This window comes from Pseudophryne corroboree, chromosome 3, assembly GCF_028390025.1.
Source record: "Pseudophryne corroboree isolate aPseCor3 chromosome 3, aPseCor3.hap2, whole genome shotgun sequence".
NCBI lineage: Eukaryota > Metazoa > Chordata > Amphibia > Anura > Myobatrachidae > Pseudophryne > Pseudophryne corroboree.
Window position 1 is genome coordinate 55,051,814 of NC_086446.1, and position 18,561 is coordinate 55,070,374.

The 18,561-nt window shown below is 48.8% G+C and overlaps 1 protein-coding gene across 1 annotated transcript in view; it reads left to right on the top strand.

Annotated features, from left to right (window-relative positions):
- LOC135057154 (NACHT, LRR and PYD domains-containing protein 3-like) overlaps window positions 1-18,561 on the top strand; it is a 192,243-nt gene that overhangs the window by 12,734 nt on the left and 160,948 nt on the right. Inside the window, exon 2 of the mRNA XM_063963053.1 lies at window positions 23-313. Coding sequence (XP_063819123.1) covers window positions 23-313 — 291 coding nt within the window. The remainder of the gene's footprint in view (window positions 1-22; window positions 314-18,561) is intronic.

The window sequence follows — 18,561 nt, forward strand, 5'->3', positions numbered from 1 at the left end:
GATGTTACTCTGTTTTCCCCAGGTGCTCAGTGTGAGGGGAGCAGGACACCTGGAGACATTCTGTATGAGGCTTTGGCAGATCTGACACATGATGACTTCAAACGATTTAAGGACAAGTTGTCTGATTTCTCTGATGGAGGGCGAGCCTCCATCCCATGTGGGCATCTGGAGAAGGCTGATTATATTACCACAAAAAAATTGCTCATAAAAAGTTATGGAAAGGAAGCAGCTCTGGATGTGACCATACAGGTCCTCAGGCTGATAAATCTTATGGGTCCTGCAGAGTCTCTCCAACAGCAAGTGATACATCATGGTGAGTTCCAGTAAGTTGCACAGATAATTGGGAGTTCTGTCATGTGACCTACTTGTGCTTATATACACACGAGTAAATCATCTCATGGAATCATGCATGTATCAGCAGTGAGCACATTCCGTCTTTATGACTGTAAAGAAGAATGGAGAGGAAGTTGGAATAGTCTTGGTAGTGTTTAGGCAGAACCTGCAAGTCATAGTTGCCTACCCTCCCTCATTCTGCAGGAGACTCCTTGAAATAGTAGCAATCTCCCTCACTCCCTGAGTGGTCCCTCAATCTCCCTGAAAAAAAAAAAAAGAAATCATAGATACATACATTTAAATGGTATCATCAGTGCCATTTCCCTATATTGGTTATAAGACACAATGATCCATATGGCTACATGCATTTTAAAGGTTTCTTGTGGCCACTTACAGTATATGGAACCTCTTGTAAAATACAATACACAAACAAATCCTGCAAAATATAAGAGTCTTTTCTTCAACAAGTAGATCTTACTAACTTTGGGGCTCATTTACATTTGGATGCAAGTCATTTTCATGACACGCCTCTCAGATGTACAGTACACGTCTGCGCTGACAGGTGTTACTTTCACAATCTCCCTGAAATGCTTTTTCAAAAGTAGACAAGTATGCTGCAGGTGCCTATAAATGTCACTTCAATTACTTCAATCAGGAAAATCATAGTGCACTTCCAATTATACTGACTGCAGGAGGACACGTCACACACAGTGCAGTCACTGTGCACTTCCTCTTATACTGACTGCAGGAGGACACATCACACACAGGACAGTCACTGCGCACTTCCTCTTATACTGACTGCAGGAGGACACATCACACACAGAACAGTCACTGTGCACTTCCTCTTATACTGACTGCAGGAGGACACATCACACACAGGACAGTCACTGTGCACTTCCTCTTATACTGACTGCAGGAGGACACATCACACACAGGACAGTCACTGTGCACTTCCTCTTATACTGATTGCAGAAGGACACATCACACACAGGACAGTCACTGTGCACTTCCTCTTATACTGACTGCAGGAGGTCACATCACACACAGAACAGTCACTGTGCACTTCCTCTTATACTGACTGCAAGAGGACACATCACACACAGGACAGTCACTGTGCACTTCCTCTTATACTGACTGCAGGAGGACACATCACACACAGGACAGTCACTGTGCACTTCCTCTTATACTGACTGGAGGAGGACACATCACACACAGGACAGTCACTGTGCACTTCCTCTTATACTGACTGGAGGAGGACACATCACACACACAGGACAGTCACTGTGCACTTCCTCTTATACTGATTGCAGAAAGACACATCACACACAGGACAGTCACTGTGCACTTCCTCTTATACTGACTGCAGGAGGTCACATCACACACAGAACAGTCACTGTGCACTTCCTCTTATACTGACTGCAAGAGGACACATCACACACAGGACAGTCACTGTGCACTTCCTCTTATACTGATTGCAGAAGGACACATCACACACAGGACAGTCACTGTGCACTTCCTCTTATACTGACTGGAGGAGGACACATCACACACAGGACAGTCACTGTGCACTTCCTCTTATACTGACTGCAGGAGGACACATCACACACAGGTCACTGTGCACTTCCTCTTATACTGACTGCAGGAGGACACGTCACACACAGGACAGTCACTGTGCACTTCCTCTTATACTGACTGCAGGAGGACACATCACACACAGGACAGTCACTGTGCACTTCCTCTTATACTGACTGGAGGAGGACACATCACACACAGGACAGTCACTGTGCACTTCCTCTTATACTGACTGCAGGAGGACACATCACACACAGGACAGTCACTGTGCACTTCCTCTTATACTGACTGCAGGAGGACACATCACACATAGGACGGTCACTGTGCTCTTCCTCTTATACTGACTGCAGGAGGACACATCACACACAGGACAGTCACTGTGCACTTCCTCTTATACTGACTGCAGGAGGACACATCACACACAGGACAGTCACCGTGCACTTCCTCTTATACTGACTGGAGGAGGACACATCACATACAGGACAGTCACTGTACATTTCCTCTTATACTGACTGCAGGAGGACACATCACACACAGGACAGTCACTGTGCACTTCCTCTTATACTGACTGCAGGAGGACACATCACACACAGGACAGTCACTGTGCACTTCCTCTTATACTGACTGCAGGAGGACACATCACACACAGGACAGTCCCTGTGCACTTCCTCTTATACTGACTGCAGGAGGACACATCACACACAGGACAGTCACTGTGCACTTCCTCTTATACTGACTGCAGGAGGACACATCACACACAGGACAGTCACTGTGCACTTCCTCTTATACTGACTGCAGGAGGACACATCACACACAGGACAGTCACTGTGCACTTCCTCTTATACTGACTGCAGGACACATCACACACACAGGACAGTCACTGTGCACTACCTCTTATACTGACTGCAGGAGGACACATCACACACAGGAAAGTCACTGTGCACTTCCTCCTATACTGACTGCAGGAGGACACATCACACACAGGACAGTCACTGTGCACTTCCTCTTATACTGACTGCAGGAGGACACATCACACACAGGACAGTTACTGTGCACTTCCTCTTATACTGACTGCAGGAGGACACATCACACACAGGACAGTCACTGTGCACTTCCTCTTATACTGACTGCAGGAGGACACATCACACACAGGACAGTCACTGTGCACTTCCTCTTATACTGACTGCAGGAGGACACATCACACACAGGACAGTCACTGTGCACTTCCTCTTATACTGACTGCAGGAGGACACATCACACACACAGGACAGTCACTGTGGACTTCCTCTTATACTGACTGCAGGAGGACACATCACACACAGGACAGTCACTGTGCACTTCCTCTTATACTGACTGCAGGAGGACACATCACACACACAGGACAGTCACTGTGCACTTCCTCTTATACTGACTGCAGGAGGACACATCACACACACAGGACAGTCACTGTGCACTTCCTCTTATACTGACTGGAGGAGGACACATCACACAGGACAGTCACTGTGCACTTCCTCTTATACTGACTGCAGGAGGACACATCACACACAGGTCACTGTGCACTTCCTCTTATACTGACTGCAGGAGGACACGTCACACACAGGACAGTCACTGTGTACTTCCTCTTATACTGACTGCAGGAGGACACATCACACACAGGACAGTCACTGTGCACTTCCTCTTATACTGACTGGAGGAGGACACATCACACACAGGACAGTCACTGTGCACTTCCTCTTATACTGACTGCAGGAGGACACATCACACACAGGACAGTCACTGTGCACTTCCTCTTATACTGACTGCAGGAGGACACATCACACATAGGACGGTCACTGTGCTCTTCCTCTTATACTGACTGCAGGAGGACACATCACACACAGGACAGTCACTGTGCACTTCCTCTTATACTGACTGCAGGAGGACACATCACACACAGGACAGTCACCGTGCACTTCCTCTTATACTGACTGGAGGAGGACACATCACATACAGGACAGTCACTGTACATTTCCTCTTATACTGACTGCAGGAGGACACATCACACACAGGACAGTCACTGTGCACTTCCTCTTATACTGACTGCAGGAGGACACATCACACACAGGACAGTCACTGTGCACTTCCTCTTATACTGACTGCAGGAGGACACATCACACACAGGACAGTCCCTGTGCACTTCCTCTTATACTGACTGCAGGAGGACACATCACACACAGGACAGTCACTGTGCACTTCCTCTTATACTGACTGCAGGAGGACACATCACACACAGGACAGTCACTGTGCACTTCCTCTTATACTGACTGCAGGAGGACACATCACACACAGGACAGTCACTGTGCACTTCCTCTTATACTGACTGCAGGACACATCACACACACAGGACAGTCACTGTGCACTACCTCTTATACTGACTGCAGGAGGACACATCACACACAGGACAGTCACTGTGCACTTCCTCCTATACTGACTGCAGGAGGACACATCACACACAGGACAGCCACTGTGCACTTCCTCTTATACTGACTGCAGGAGGACACATCACACACAGGACAGTTACTGTGCACTTCCTCTTATACTGACTGCAGGAGGACACATCACACACAGGACAGTCACTGTGCACTTCCTCTTATACTGACTGCAGGAGGACACATCACACACAGGACAGTCACTGTGCACTTCCTCTTATACTGACTGCAGGAGGACACATCACACACAGGACAGTCACTGTGCACTTCCTCTTATACTGACTGCAGGAGGACACATCACACACACAGGACAGTCACTGTGGACTTCCTCTTATACTGACTGCAGGAGGACACATCACACACAGGACAGTCACTGTGCACTTCCTCTTATACTGACTGCAGGAGGACACATCACACACACAGGACAGTCACTGTGCACTTCCTCTTATACTGACTGCAGGAGGACACATCACACACACAGGACAGTCACTGTGCACTACCTCTTATACTGACTGCAGGAGGACACATCACACACAGAACAGTCACTGTGCACTTCCTCTTATACTGACTGCAGGAGGACACATCACACACAGGACAGTCACTGTGCACTTCCTGTTATACTGACTGCAGGAGGACACATCCCACACAGGACAGTCACTGTGCACTTCCTCTTATACTGACTGCAGGAGGACACATCACACACAGGACAGTCACTGTGCACTTCCTCTTATACTGACTGCAGGAGGACACATCACACACAGGACAGTTACTGTGCACTTCCTCTTATACTGACTGCAGGAGGACACATCACACACAGGACAGTCACTGTGCACTTCCTCTTATACTGACTGCAGGAGGACACATCACACACAGGACAGTCACTGTGCACTTCCTCTTATACTGACTGCAGGAGGACACATCACACACAGGACAGTCACTGTGCACTTCCTCTTATACTGACTGCAGGAGGACACATCACACACAGGACAGTCACTGTGCACTTCCTCTTATACTGACTGCAGAAGGATACATCACACACAGGACAGTTACTGTGCACTTCCTCTTATACTGACTGCAGGAGGACACATCTCACACAGGACAGCCACTGTGCACTTCCTCTTATACTGACTGCAGGAGGACACATCACACACAGGACAGTCACTGTGCACTTCCTCTTATACTGACTGCAGGAGGACACATCACACACAGGATAGTCACTGTACACTTCCTATGATACTGACTGCAGGAGGACACATCACACACAGGACAGTCACTGTGCACTTCCTCTTATACCGCCTGCAGGAGGACACATCACACACAGGACAGTCACTGTGCACTTCCTCTTATACTGACTGCAGGAGGACACATCACATACAGGACAGTCACTGTGCACTTCCTCTTATACTGACTGCAGGAGGACACATCACACACAGGAGAGTCACTGTGCACTTCCTATGATACTGACTGCAGGAGGACACATCACACACAGGACAATCACTGTGCACTTCCTCTTATACTGACTGCAGGAGGACACATCACATACAGGACAGTCACTGTGCACTTCCTCTTATACTGACAGCAGGAGGACACATCACACACAGGACAGTCACTGTGCACTTCCTCTTATACTGACAGCAGGAGGACACATCACACACAGGACAGTCACTGTGCACTTCCTCCTATACTGACTGCAGGAGGACACATCACACACAGGACAGTCACTGTGCACTTCCTCTTATACTGACTGCAGGAGGACACATCACACACACAGGACAGTCACTGTGCACTACCTCTTATACTGACTGCAGGAGGACACATCACACACAGGACAGTCACTGTGCACTTCCTCCTATACTGACTGCAGGAGGACACATCACACACAGGACAGTCACTGTGCACTTCCTCTTATACTGACTGCAGGAGGACACATCACACACAGGACAGTTACTGTGCACTTCCTCTTATACTGACTGCAGGAGGACACATCACACACAGGACAGTCACTGTGCACTTCCTCTTATACTGACTGCAGGAGGACACATCACACACAGGACAGTCACTGTGCACTTCCTCTTATACTGACTGCAGGAGGACACATCACACACAGGACAGTCACTGTGCACTTCCTCTTATACTGACTGCAGGAGGACACATCACACACACAGGACAGTCACTGTGGACTTCCTCTTATACTGACTGCAGGAGGACACATCACACACAGGACAGTCACTGTGCACTTCCTCTTATACTGACTGCAGGAGGACACATCACACACACAGGACAGTCACTGTGCACTACCTCTTATACTGACTGCAGGAGGACACATCACACACACAGGACAGTCACTGTGCACTACCTCTTATACTGACTGCAGGAGGACACATCACACACAGAACAGTCACTGTGCACTTCCTCTTATACTGACTGCAGGAGGACACATCACACACAGGACAGTCACTGTGCACTTCCTGTTATACTGACTGCAGGAGGACACATCCCACACAGGACAGTCACTGTGCACTTCCTCTTATACTGACTGCAGGAGGACACATCACACACAGGACAGTCACTGTGCACTTCCTCTTATACTGACTGCAGGAGACATCACACACAGGACAGTCACTGTATACGTCCTCTTATACTGACTGCAGGAGGACACATCACACACAGGACAGTCACTGTGCACTTCCTCTTATACTGACTGCAGGAGGACACATCACACACAGGACAGTCACTGTGCACTTCCTCTTATACTGACTGCAGGAGGACACATCACACACAGGACAGTCACTGTGCACTTCCTCTTATACTGACTGCAGGAGGACAAATCACACACAGGACAGTCACTGTACACTTCCTCTTATACTGACTGCAGGAGGACACATCACACACAGGACATTCACTGTGCACTTCCTCTTATACTGACTGCAGAAGGACACATCTTACACAGGACAGTCACTGTGCACTTCCTCTTATACTGTCTGCAGGAGGACACATCACACACAGGACAGTCACTGTGCACTTCCTCTTATACTGACTGCAGAAGGATACATCACACACAGGACAGTTACTGTGCACTTCCTCTTATACTGACTGCAGGAGGACACATCTCACACAGGACAGCCACTGTGCACTTCCTCTTATACTGACTGCAGGAGGACACATCACACACAGGACAGTCACTGTGCACTTCCTCTTATACTGACTGCAGGAGGACACATCACACACAGGATAGTCACTGTACACTTCCTATGATACTGACTGCAGGAGGACACATCACACACAGGACAGTCACTGTGCACTTCCTCTTATACCGCCTGCAGGAGGACACATCACACACAGGACAGTCACTGTGCACTTCCTCTTATACTGACTGCAGGAGGACACATCACATACAGGACAGTCACTGTGCACTTCCTCTTATACTGACTGCAGGAGGACACATCACACACAGGAGAGTCACTGTGCACTTCCTATGATACTGACTGCAGGAGGACACATCACACACAGGACAATCACTGTGCACTTCCTCTTATACTGACTGCAGGAGGACACATCACATACAGGACAGTCACTGTGCACTTCCTCTTATACTGACTGCAGGAGGACACATCACACACACAGGACAGTCACTGTGCACTACCTCTTATACTGACTGCAGGAGGACACATCACACACAGAACAGTCACTGTGCACTTCCTCTTATACTGACTGCAGGAGGACACATCACACACAGGACAGTCACTGTGCACTTCCTGTTATACTGACTGCAGGAGGACACATCCCACACAGGACAGTCACTGTGCACTTCCTCTTATACTGACTGCAGGAGGACACATCACACACAGGACAGTCACTGTGCACTTCCTCTTATACTGACTGCAGGAGACATCACACACAGGACAGTCACTGTATACGTCCTCTTATACTGACTGCAGGAGGACACATCACACACAGGACAGTCACTGTGCACTTCCTCTTATACTGACTGCAGGAGGACACATCACACACAGGACAGTCACTGTGCACTTCCTCTTATACTGACTGCAGGAGGACACATCACACACAGGACAGTCACTGTGCACTTCCTCTTATACTGACTGCAGGAGGACACATCACACACAGGACAGTCACTGTACACTTCCTCTTATACTGACTGCAGGAGGACACATCACACACAGGACATTCACTGTGCACTTCCTCTTATACTGACTGCAGAAGGACACATCTTACACAGGACAGTCACTGTGCACTTCCTCTTATACTGTCTGCAGGAGGACACATCACACACAGGACAGTCACTGTGCACTTCCTCTTATACTGACTGCAGAAGGATACATCACACACAGGACAGTTACTGTGCACTTCCTCTTATACTGACTGCAGGAGGACACATCTCACACAGGACAGCCACTGTGCACTTCCTCTTATACTGACTGCAGGAGGACACATCACACACAGGACAGTCACTGTGCACTTCCTCTTATACTGACTGCAGGAGGACACATCACACACAGGATAGTCACTGTACACTTCCTATGATACTGACTGCAGGAGGACACATCACACACAGGACAGTCACTGTGCACTTCCTCTTATACCGCCTGCAGGAGGACACATCACACACAGGACAGTCACTGTGCACTTCCTCTTATACTGACTGCAGGAGGACACATCACATACAGGACAGTCACTGTGCACTTCCTCTTATACTGACTGCAGGAGGACACATCACACACAGGAGAGTCACTGTGCACTTCCTATGATACTGACTGCAGGAGGACACATCACACACAGGACAATCACTGTGCACTTCCTCTTATACTGACTGCAGGAGGACACATCACATACAGGACAGTCACTGTGCACTTCCTCTTATACTGACAGCAGGAGGACACATCACACACAGGACAGTCACTGTGCACTTCCTCCTATACTGACTGCAGGAGGACACATCACACACAGGACAGTCACTGTGCACTTCCTCTTATACTAACTGCAGGAGGACACATCACACACACAGGACAGTCACTGTGCACTACCTCTTATACTGACTGCAGGAGGACACATCACACACAGGACAGTCACTGTGCACTTCCTCCTATACTGACTGCAGGAGGACACATCACACACAGGACAGTCACTGTGCACTTCCTCTTATACTGACTGCAGGAGGACACATCACACACAGGACAGTTACTGTGCACTTCCTCTTATACTGACTGCAGGAGGACACATCACACACAGGACAGTCACTGTGCACTTCCTCTTATACTGACTGCAGGAGGACACATCACACACAGGACAGTCACTGTGCACTTCCTCTTATACTGACTGCAGGAGGACACATCACACACAGGACAGTCACTGTGCACTTCCTCTTATACTGACTGCAGGAGGACACATCACACACACAGGACAGTCACTGTGGACTTCCTCTTATACTGACTGCAGGAGGACACATCACACACAGGACAGTCACTGTGCACTTCCTCTTATACTGACTGCAGGAGGACACATCACACACACAGGACAGTCACTGTGCACTACCTCTTATACTGACTGCAGGAGGACACATCACACACACAGGACAGTCACTGTGCACTACCTCTTATACTGACTGCAGGAGGACACATCACACACAGAACAGTCACTGTGCACTTCCTCTTATACTGACTGCAGGAGGACACATCACACACAGGACAGTCACTGTGCACTTCCTGTTATACTGACTGCAGGAGGACACATCCCACACAGGACAGTCACTGTGCACTTCCTCTTATACTGACTGCAGGAGGACACATCACACACAGGACAGTCACTGTGCACTTCCTCTTATACTGACTGCAGGAGACATCACACACAGGACAGTCACTGTATACGTCCTCTTATACTGACTGCAGGAGGACACATCACACACAGGACAGTCACTGTGCACTTCCTCTTATACTGACTGCAGGAGGACACATCACACACAGGACAGTCACTGTGCACTTCCTCTTATACTGACTGCAGGAGGACACATCACACACAGGACAGTCACTGTGCACTTCCTCTTATACTGACTGCAGGAGGACACATCACACACAGGACAGTCACTGTACACTTCCTCTTATACTGACTGCAGGAGGACACATCACACACAGGACATTCACTGTGCACTTCCTCTTATACTGACTGCAGAAGGACACATCTTACACAGGACAGTCACTGTGCACTTCCTCTTATACTGTCTGCAGGAGGACACATCACACACAGGACAGTCACTGTGCACTTCCTCTTATACTGACTGCAGAAGGATACATCACACACAGGACAGTTACTGTGCACTTCCTCTTATACTGACTGCAGGAGGACACATCTCACACAGGACAGCCACTGTGCACTTCCTCTTATACTGACTGCAGGAGGACACATCACACACAGGACAGTCACTGTGCACTTCCTCTTATACTGACTGCAGGAGGACACATCACACACAGGATAGTCACTGTACACTTCCTATGATACTGACTGCAGGAGGACACATCACACACAGGACAGTCACTGTGCACATCCTCTTATACTGCCTGCAGGAGGACACATCACACACAGGACAGTCACTGTGCACTTCCTCTTATACTGACTGCAGGAGGACACATCACATACAGGACAGTCACTGTGCACTTCCTCTTATACTGACTGCAGGAGGACACATCACACACAGGAGAGTCACTGTGCACTTCCTATGATACTGACTGCAGGAGGACACATCACACACAGGACAATCACTGTGCACTTCCTCTTATACTGACTGCAGGAGGACACATCACATACAGGACAGTCACTGTGCACTTCCTCTTATACTGACAGCAGGAGGACACATCACACACAGGACAGTCACTGTGCACTTCCTCTTATACTGACTGCAGGAGGACACATCACACACAGGACAGTCACTGTGCACTTCCTCTTATACTGACTGGAGGAGGACACATCACAAACAGGACAGTCACCGTGGACTTCCAATTATACTGACTGCAGGAGGACACATCACATACAGGACAGTCACTGTGCACTTCCTCTTATACTGACTGCAGGAGGACACATCACACACAGAACAGTCACTGTGCACTTCCTCTTATACTGACTGCAGGAGGACACATCACACACAGGACAGTCACTGTCCACTTCCTCTTATACTGACTGGAGGAGGACACATCACACACAGGACAGTCACCGAGGACTTACAATTATACTGACTGCAGGAGGACACATCACATACAGGACAGTCACTGTGCACTTCCTCTTATACTGACTGCAGGAGGACACATCACACACAGAACAGTCACTGTGCACTTCCTCTTATACTGACTGCAGGAGGACACATCACACACAGGACAGTCACTGTCCACTTCCTCTTATACTGACTGCAGGAGGATACATCACACACAGGACAGTCACTATACACATCCTCTTATACTGACTGCAGGAGGACACATCACACACAGGTCACTGTGCACTTCCTCTTATACTGACTGCAGGAGGACACATCACACACAGGACAGTCACTGTGCACTTCCTCTTATACTGACTGCAGGAGGACACATCACACACAGGACAGTCACTGTGCACTTCCTCTTATACTGACTGCAGGAGGACACATCACACACAGGAGAGTCACTGTCCACTTCCTCTTATACTGACTGCAGGAGGATACATCACACACAGGACAGTCACTGTACACATCCTCTTATACTGACTGCAGGAGGACACATCACACACAGGTCACTGTGCACTTCCTCTTATACTGACTGCAGGAGGTCACATCACACACAGAACAGTCACTGTGCACTTTCTCTTATACTGACTGCAGGAGGACACATCACACACAGGACAATCACTGTGCACTTCCTCTTATACTGACTGCAGGAGGACACATCACATACAGGACAGTCACTGTGCACTTCCTCTTATACTGACAGCAGGAGGACACATCACACACAGGACAGTCACTGTGCACTTCCTCTTATACTGACTGCAGGAGGACACATCACACACAGGACAGTCACTGTGCACTTCCTCCTATACTGACTGCAGGAGGACACATCACACACAGGACAGTCACTGTGCACTTCCTCTTATACTGACTGCAGGAGGACACATCACACACACAGGACAGTCACTGTGCACTACCTCTTATACTGACTGCAGGAGGACACATCACACACAGGACAGTCACTGTGCACTTCCTCCTATACTGACTGCAGGAGGACACATCACACACAGGACAGACACTGTGCACTTCCTCTTATACTGACTGCAGGAGGACACATCACACACAGGACAGTTACTGTGCACTTCCTCTTATACTGACTGCAGGAGGACACATCACACACAGGACAGTCACTGTGCACTTCCTCTTATACTGACTGCAGGAGGACACATCACACACAGGACAGTCACTGTGCACTTCCTCTTATACTGACTGCAGGAGGACACATCACACACAGGATAGTCACTGTGCACTTCCTCTTATACTGACTGCAGGAGGACACATCACACACAGGACAGTTACTGTGCACTTCCTCTTATACTGACTGCAGGAGGACACATCACACACAGGACAGTCACTGTGCACTTCCTCTTATACTGACTGCAGGAGACATCACACACAGGACAGTCACTGTATACGTCCTCTTATACTGACTGCAGGAGGACACATCACACACAGGACAGTCACTGTGCACTTCCTCTTATACTGACTGCAGGAGGACACATCACACACACAGGACAGTCACTGTGGACTTCCTCTTATACTGACTGCAGGAGGACACATCACACACAGGACAGTCACTGTGCACTTCCTCTTATACTGACTGCAGGAGGACACATCACACACACAGGACAGTCACTGTGCACTACCTCTTATACTGACTGCAGGAGGACACATCACACACACAGGACAGTCACTGTGCACTACCTCTTATACTGACTGCAGGAGGACACATCACACACAGAACAGTCACTGTGCACTTCCTCTTATACTGACTGCAGGAGGACACATCACACACAGGACAGTCACTGTGCACTTCCTGTTATACTGACTGCAGGAGGACACATCCCACACAGGACAGTCACTGTGCACTTCCTCTTATACTGACTGCAGGAGGACACATCACACACAGGACAGTCACTGTGCACTTCCTCTTATACTGACTGCAGGAGACATCACACACAGGACAGTCACTGTATACGTCCTCTTATACTGACTGCAGGAGGACACATCACACACAGGACAGTCACTGTGCACTTCCTCTTATACTGACTGCAGGAGGACACATCACACACAGGACAGTCACTGTGCACTTCCTCTTATACTGACTGCAGGAGGACACATCACACACAGGACAGTCACTGTGCACTTCCTCTTATACTGACTGCAGGAGGACACATCCCACACAGGACAGTCACTGTGCACTTCCTCTTATACTGACTGCAGGAGGACACATCACACACAGGACAGTCACTGTGCACTTCCTCTTATACTGACTGCAGGAGACATCACACACAGGACAGTCACTGTATACGTCCTCTTATACTGACTGCAGGAGGACACATCACACACAGGACAGTCACTGTGCACTTCCTCTTATACTGACTGCAGGAGGACACATCACACACAGGACAGTCACTGTGCACTTCCTCTTATACTGACTGCAGGAGGACACATCACACACAGGATAGTCACTGTGCACTTCCTCTTATACTGACTGCAGGAGGACACATCACACACAGGACAGTCACTGTGCACTTCCTCTTATACTGACTGCAGGAGGACACATCCCACACAGGACAGTCACTGTGCACTTCCTCTTATACTGACTGCAGGAGGACACATCACACACAGGACAGTCACTGTGCACTTCCTCTTATACTGACTGCAGGAGACATCACACACAGGACAGTCACTGTATACGTCCTCTTATACTGACTGCAGGAGGACACATCACACACAGGACAGTCACTGTGCACTTCCTCTTATACTGACTGCAGGAGGACACATCACACACAGGACAGTCACTGTGCACTTCCTCTTATACTGACTGCAGGAGGACACATCACACACAGGATAGTCACTGTACACTTCCTATGATACTGACTGCAGGAGGACACATCACACACAGGACAGTCACTGTGCACATCCTCTTATACTGCCTGCAGGAGGACACATCACACACAGGACAGTCACTGTGCACTTCCTCTTATACTGACTGCAGGAGGACACATCACATACAGGACAGTCACTGTGCACTTCCTCTTATACTGACTGCAGGAGGACACATCACACACAGGAGAGTCACTGTGCACTTCCTATGATACTGACTGCAGGAGGACACATCACACACAGGACAATCACTGTGCACTTCCTCTTATACTGACTGCAGGAGGACACATCACATACAGGACAGTCACTGTGCACTTCCTCTTATACTGACAGCAGGAGGACACATCACACACAGGACAGTCACTGTGCACTTCCTCTTATACTGACTGCAGGAGGACACATCACACACAGGACAGTCACTGTGCACTTCCTCTTATACTGACTGGAGGAGGACACATCACACACAGGACAGTCACCGTGGACTTCCAATTATACTGACTGCAGGAGGACACATCACATACAGGACAGTCACTGTGCACTTCCTCTTATACTGACTGCAGGAGGACACATCACACACAGAACAGTCACTGTGCACTTCCTCTTATACTGACTGCAGGAGGACACATCACACACAGGACAGTCACTGTCCACTTCCTCTTATACTGACTGGAGGAGGACACATCACACACAGGACAGTCACCGTGGACTTCCAATTATACTGACTGCAGGAGGACACATCACATACAGGACAGTCACTGTGCACTTCCTCTTATACTGACTGCAGGAGGACACATCACACACAGAACAGTCACTGTGCACTTCCTCTTATACTGACTGCAGGAGGACACATCACACACAGGACAGTCACTGTCCACTTCCTCTTATACTGACTGCAGGAGGATACATCACACACAGGACAGTCACTGTACACATCCTCTTATACTGACTGCAGGAGGACACATCACACACAGGTCACTGTGCACTTCCTCTTATACTGACTGCAGGAGGACACATCACACACAGGACAGTCACTGTGCACTTCCTCTTATACTGACTGCAGGAGGACACATCACACACAGGACAGTCACTGTGCACTTCCTCTTATACTGACTGCAGGAGGACACATCACACACAGGAAAGTCACTGTCCACTTCCTCTTATACTGACTGCAGGAGGATACATCACACACAGGACAGTCACTGTACACATCCTCTTATACTGACTGCAGGAGGACACATCACACACAGGTCACTGTGCACTTCCTCTTATACTGACTGCAGGAGGACACATCACACACAGGACAGTCACTGTGCACTTCCTCTTATACTGACTGCAGGAGGACACATCACACACAGGACAGTCACTGTGCACTTCCTCTTATACTGATTGCAGGTGGACACATCACACACAGGACAGTCACTGAGCATTTCTTCTTATACTGACTTAACAAGACAGAGAGAAGGTTGCTTTTTCCCCCATGGTAACCCCACAGCACACCGACTATTACCTTTAACAATACTTGAACCTATCTGGTAAAACAATTTCAGAGATATTGGTCACATGCGTTTGCAAAGACATGTTTAGCTGCTGGCCGCGTCAAGGCTTCTCAGATATCATCAGTCCTAACACTACATAATGGCAGTGCCCACATAGGGCCATGTGATTTGTCTACAGTAAGGCCTCATGATAAAGGCTCATACAAAACTGCACCCAGACTGAGGGCTAGCTTACCTGAGAGTTACCCCTAGGATCTTCCATTAGCACTACAAGAACCATCATGCTTTCAAAATGCTGCTCCCATTCGATGCCTTCTCACACATGCAGACAAACAGTGGTAGCTGCTCAATCATTCCAATCCTGGGGGGATACCAGGGGGAAAAAGCAAACCCCTCTCTGTCTGCTGTTTATTGTGACCTCTACCCTTTTATAGCACCTGATATAACTGACTATAGCAGGAAATCTCACAACCAGAAAAATAACTGTACACTTCCACTTGGGAAGCAGTTAGCTTTCCGACGGACGGGATCCTGGCAGTTGATATACAGATGCCAGGATCCCGAAGGAGGATAGAATCCGGGTGTCTAGATACCAATGCCGAATGGAGTACTGGCATCACAATACCAACACATCCCGAATGTCCTCATAGCGGGACGTGCTGGTGTCCTGCCGAGGGGGAGGTCAGGTTTAGACAGGAGAAGGGGGGTTAGGGTGCATGACTGTGAAGGTTAGGGTGAGGGACCAGTGAGGGAGGGTTAGGTTTAGGAGGTTAGGGTTAGGCACCAAGCGGGGAGGGTTAAGTTTAGGCAGTAGGGAAGATAGGGTTAGGTTTAGTCAACACCGGGGAGGGATAGGGTTAGGCACCAACAAGGGAGGATTAGGTTTAGGCTCCCACAAGGGAAGGTTAGGTTTAAAAAACACCAGGGAGTGTTAGGGTTAGGCACTCAAATGGGAGGGTTAGGTTTAGGCAACAACGGGGAGGGTTAGGCTTAGGCACCCACAAGGGAGGGTTAGGTTTAGGGTAGGGAAAAGGTAAGGGTTAAGGGCTTCATAGGGCATTGTCGGGATTATGATGGACAGGATGCCACTGTCGGTATGATGACCGCCAGCATCCCGTCCATCGGTAATTCATACTGAACCCCTTCCACTTGGGTCATTCTGAAATAATAAAGGAAGCATAGCTATCGGATAAAATAATTATAGCTGGTGCAGTTGTCATGGTGCATCCATAGGTTGTCTCTATACATGTACAAGGTGGGATGGTGGTGACTGCAGCCGGTCACAGTGGGAATCCCAGCCCTTGCACTGTCAGACGCACACTGGAACACCAGGAGTTCGGCTTATACTAGAATTAGAGATGAGCGGGTTTGGTTCCTCGGAAACCGAATCCCCCAGAACTTCACCCATTTTACACGGGTCCGAGGCAGATTCGAATCTTCCCGCCTTGCTCGGTTAACCCGAGCGAGCCCGAACATCATCATCCCGCTGTCGGATTCTTGCGCGATTCGGATTCTATATAAGGAGCCGCGCATCGTCGCCATTTTTCACTCGTGCTTTGGAAATGATAGTGAGAGGACGCCAGCCACGTCCTAGTGATAGTGAGAGGACGTGGCTGGCGTCCTCTCACATTGTTTCAGGGGGCTGCATATCTTTATTCTGGGGACCAGCTGTACTATAGGAGGAGTACAGTGCAGCGTTTTGCTGACCAGTGACCACCAGTATTATAAGTTGTCGGCCCGAAAAACGCTCCATATCTGTGCTCAGTGTGCTGCATATATCTGTGCTCATACTGCTTTATTGTGGGGACGGGGGACCAGCAGTATTATATAGGAGGAGTACAGTGCAGAGTTTTGCTGACCAGTGACCACCAGTATACGTTGTTTGCCTGAAAAACGCTCCATATCTGTGCTCAGTGTGCTGCATATATCTGTGCTCACACTACTTTATTGTGGGGACTGGGGACCAGCAGATATAGGAGTACAGTGTAGAGTTTTGCTGACCAGTGAACACCAGTATACATTGTCTGCCTGAAAAACGCTCCATATCTGTGCTCAGTGTGCTGCATATATCTGTGCTCACACTGCTTTATTGTGGGGACTGGGGACCAGCAGTATTATATAGGAGGAGTACAGTGCAGAGTTTTGCTGACCAGTGACCACCAGTATACGTTGTCTACCTGAAAAACGCTCCATATCTGTGCTCAGTGTGCTGCATATATCTGTGCTCACACTGCTTTATTGTGGGGACTGGGGACCAGCAGATATAGGAGAACAGTGCAGAGTTTTGCTGACCAGTGACCACCAGTATACATTTTCTGCCTGAAAAACGCTCCATATCTGTGCTCAGTGTGCTGCATATATCTGTGCTCACACTACTTTATTGTGGGGACTGGGGACCAGCAGTATTATATAGGAGGAGTACAGTGCAGAGTTTTGCTGACCAATGACCACCAGTATTATACGTTCTCTGCCTGAAAAACGCTCCATATCTGTGCTGCATTGTAGTATATAGTAGGAGTACAGTGCAGAATTTTGCTGACCACCA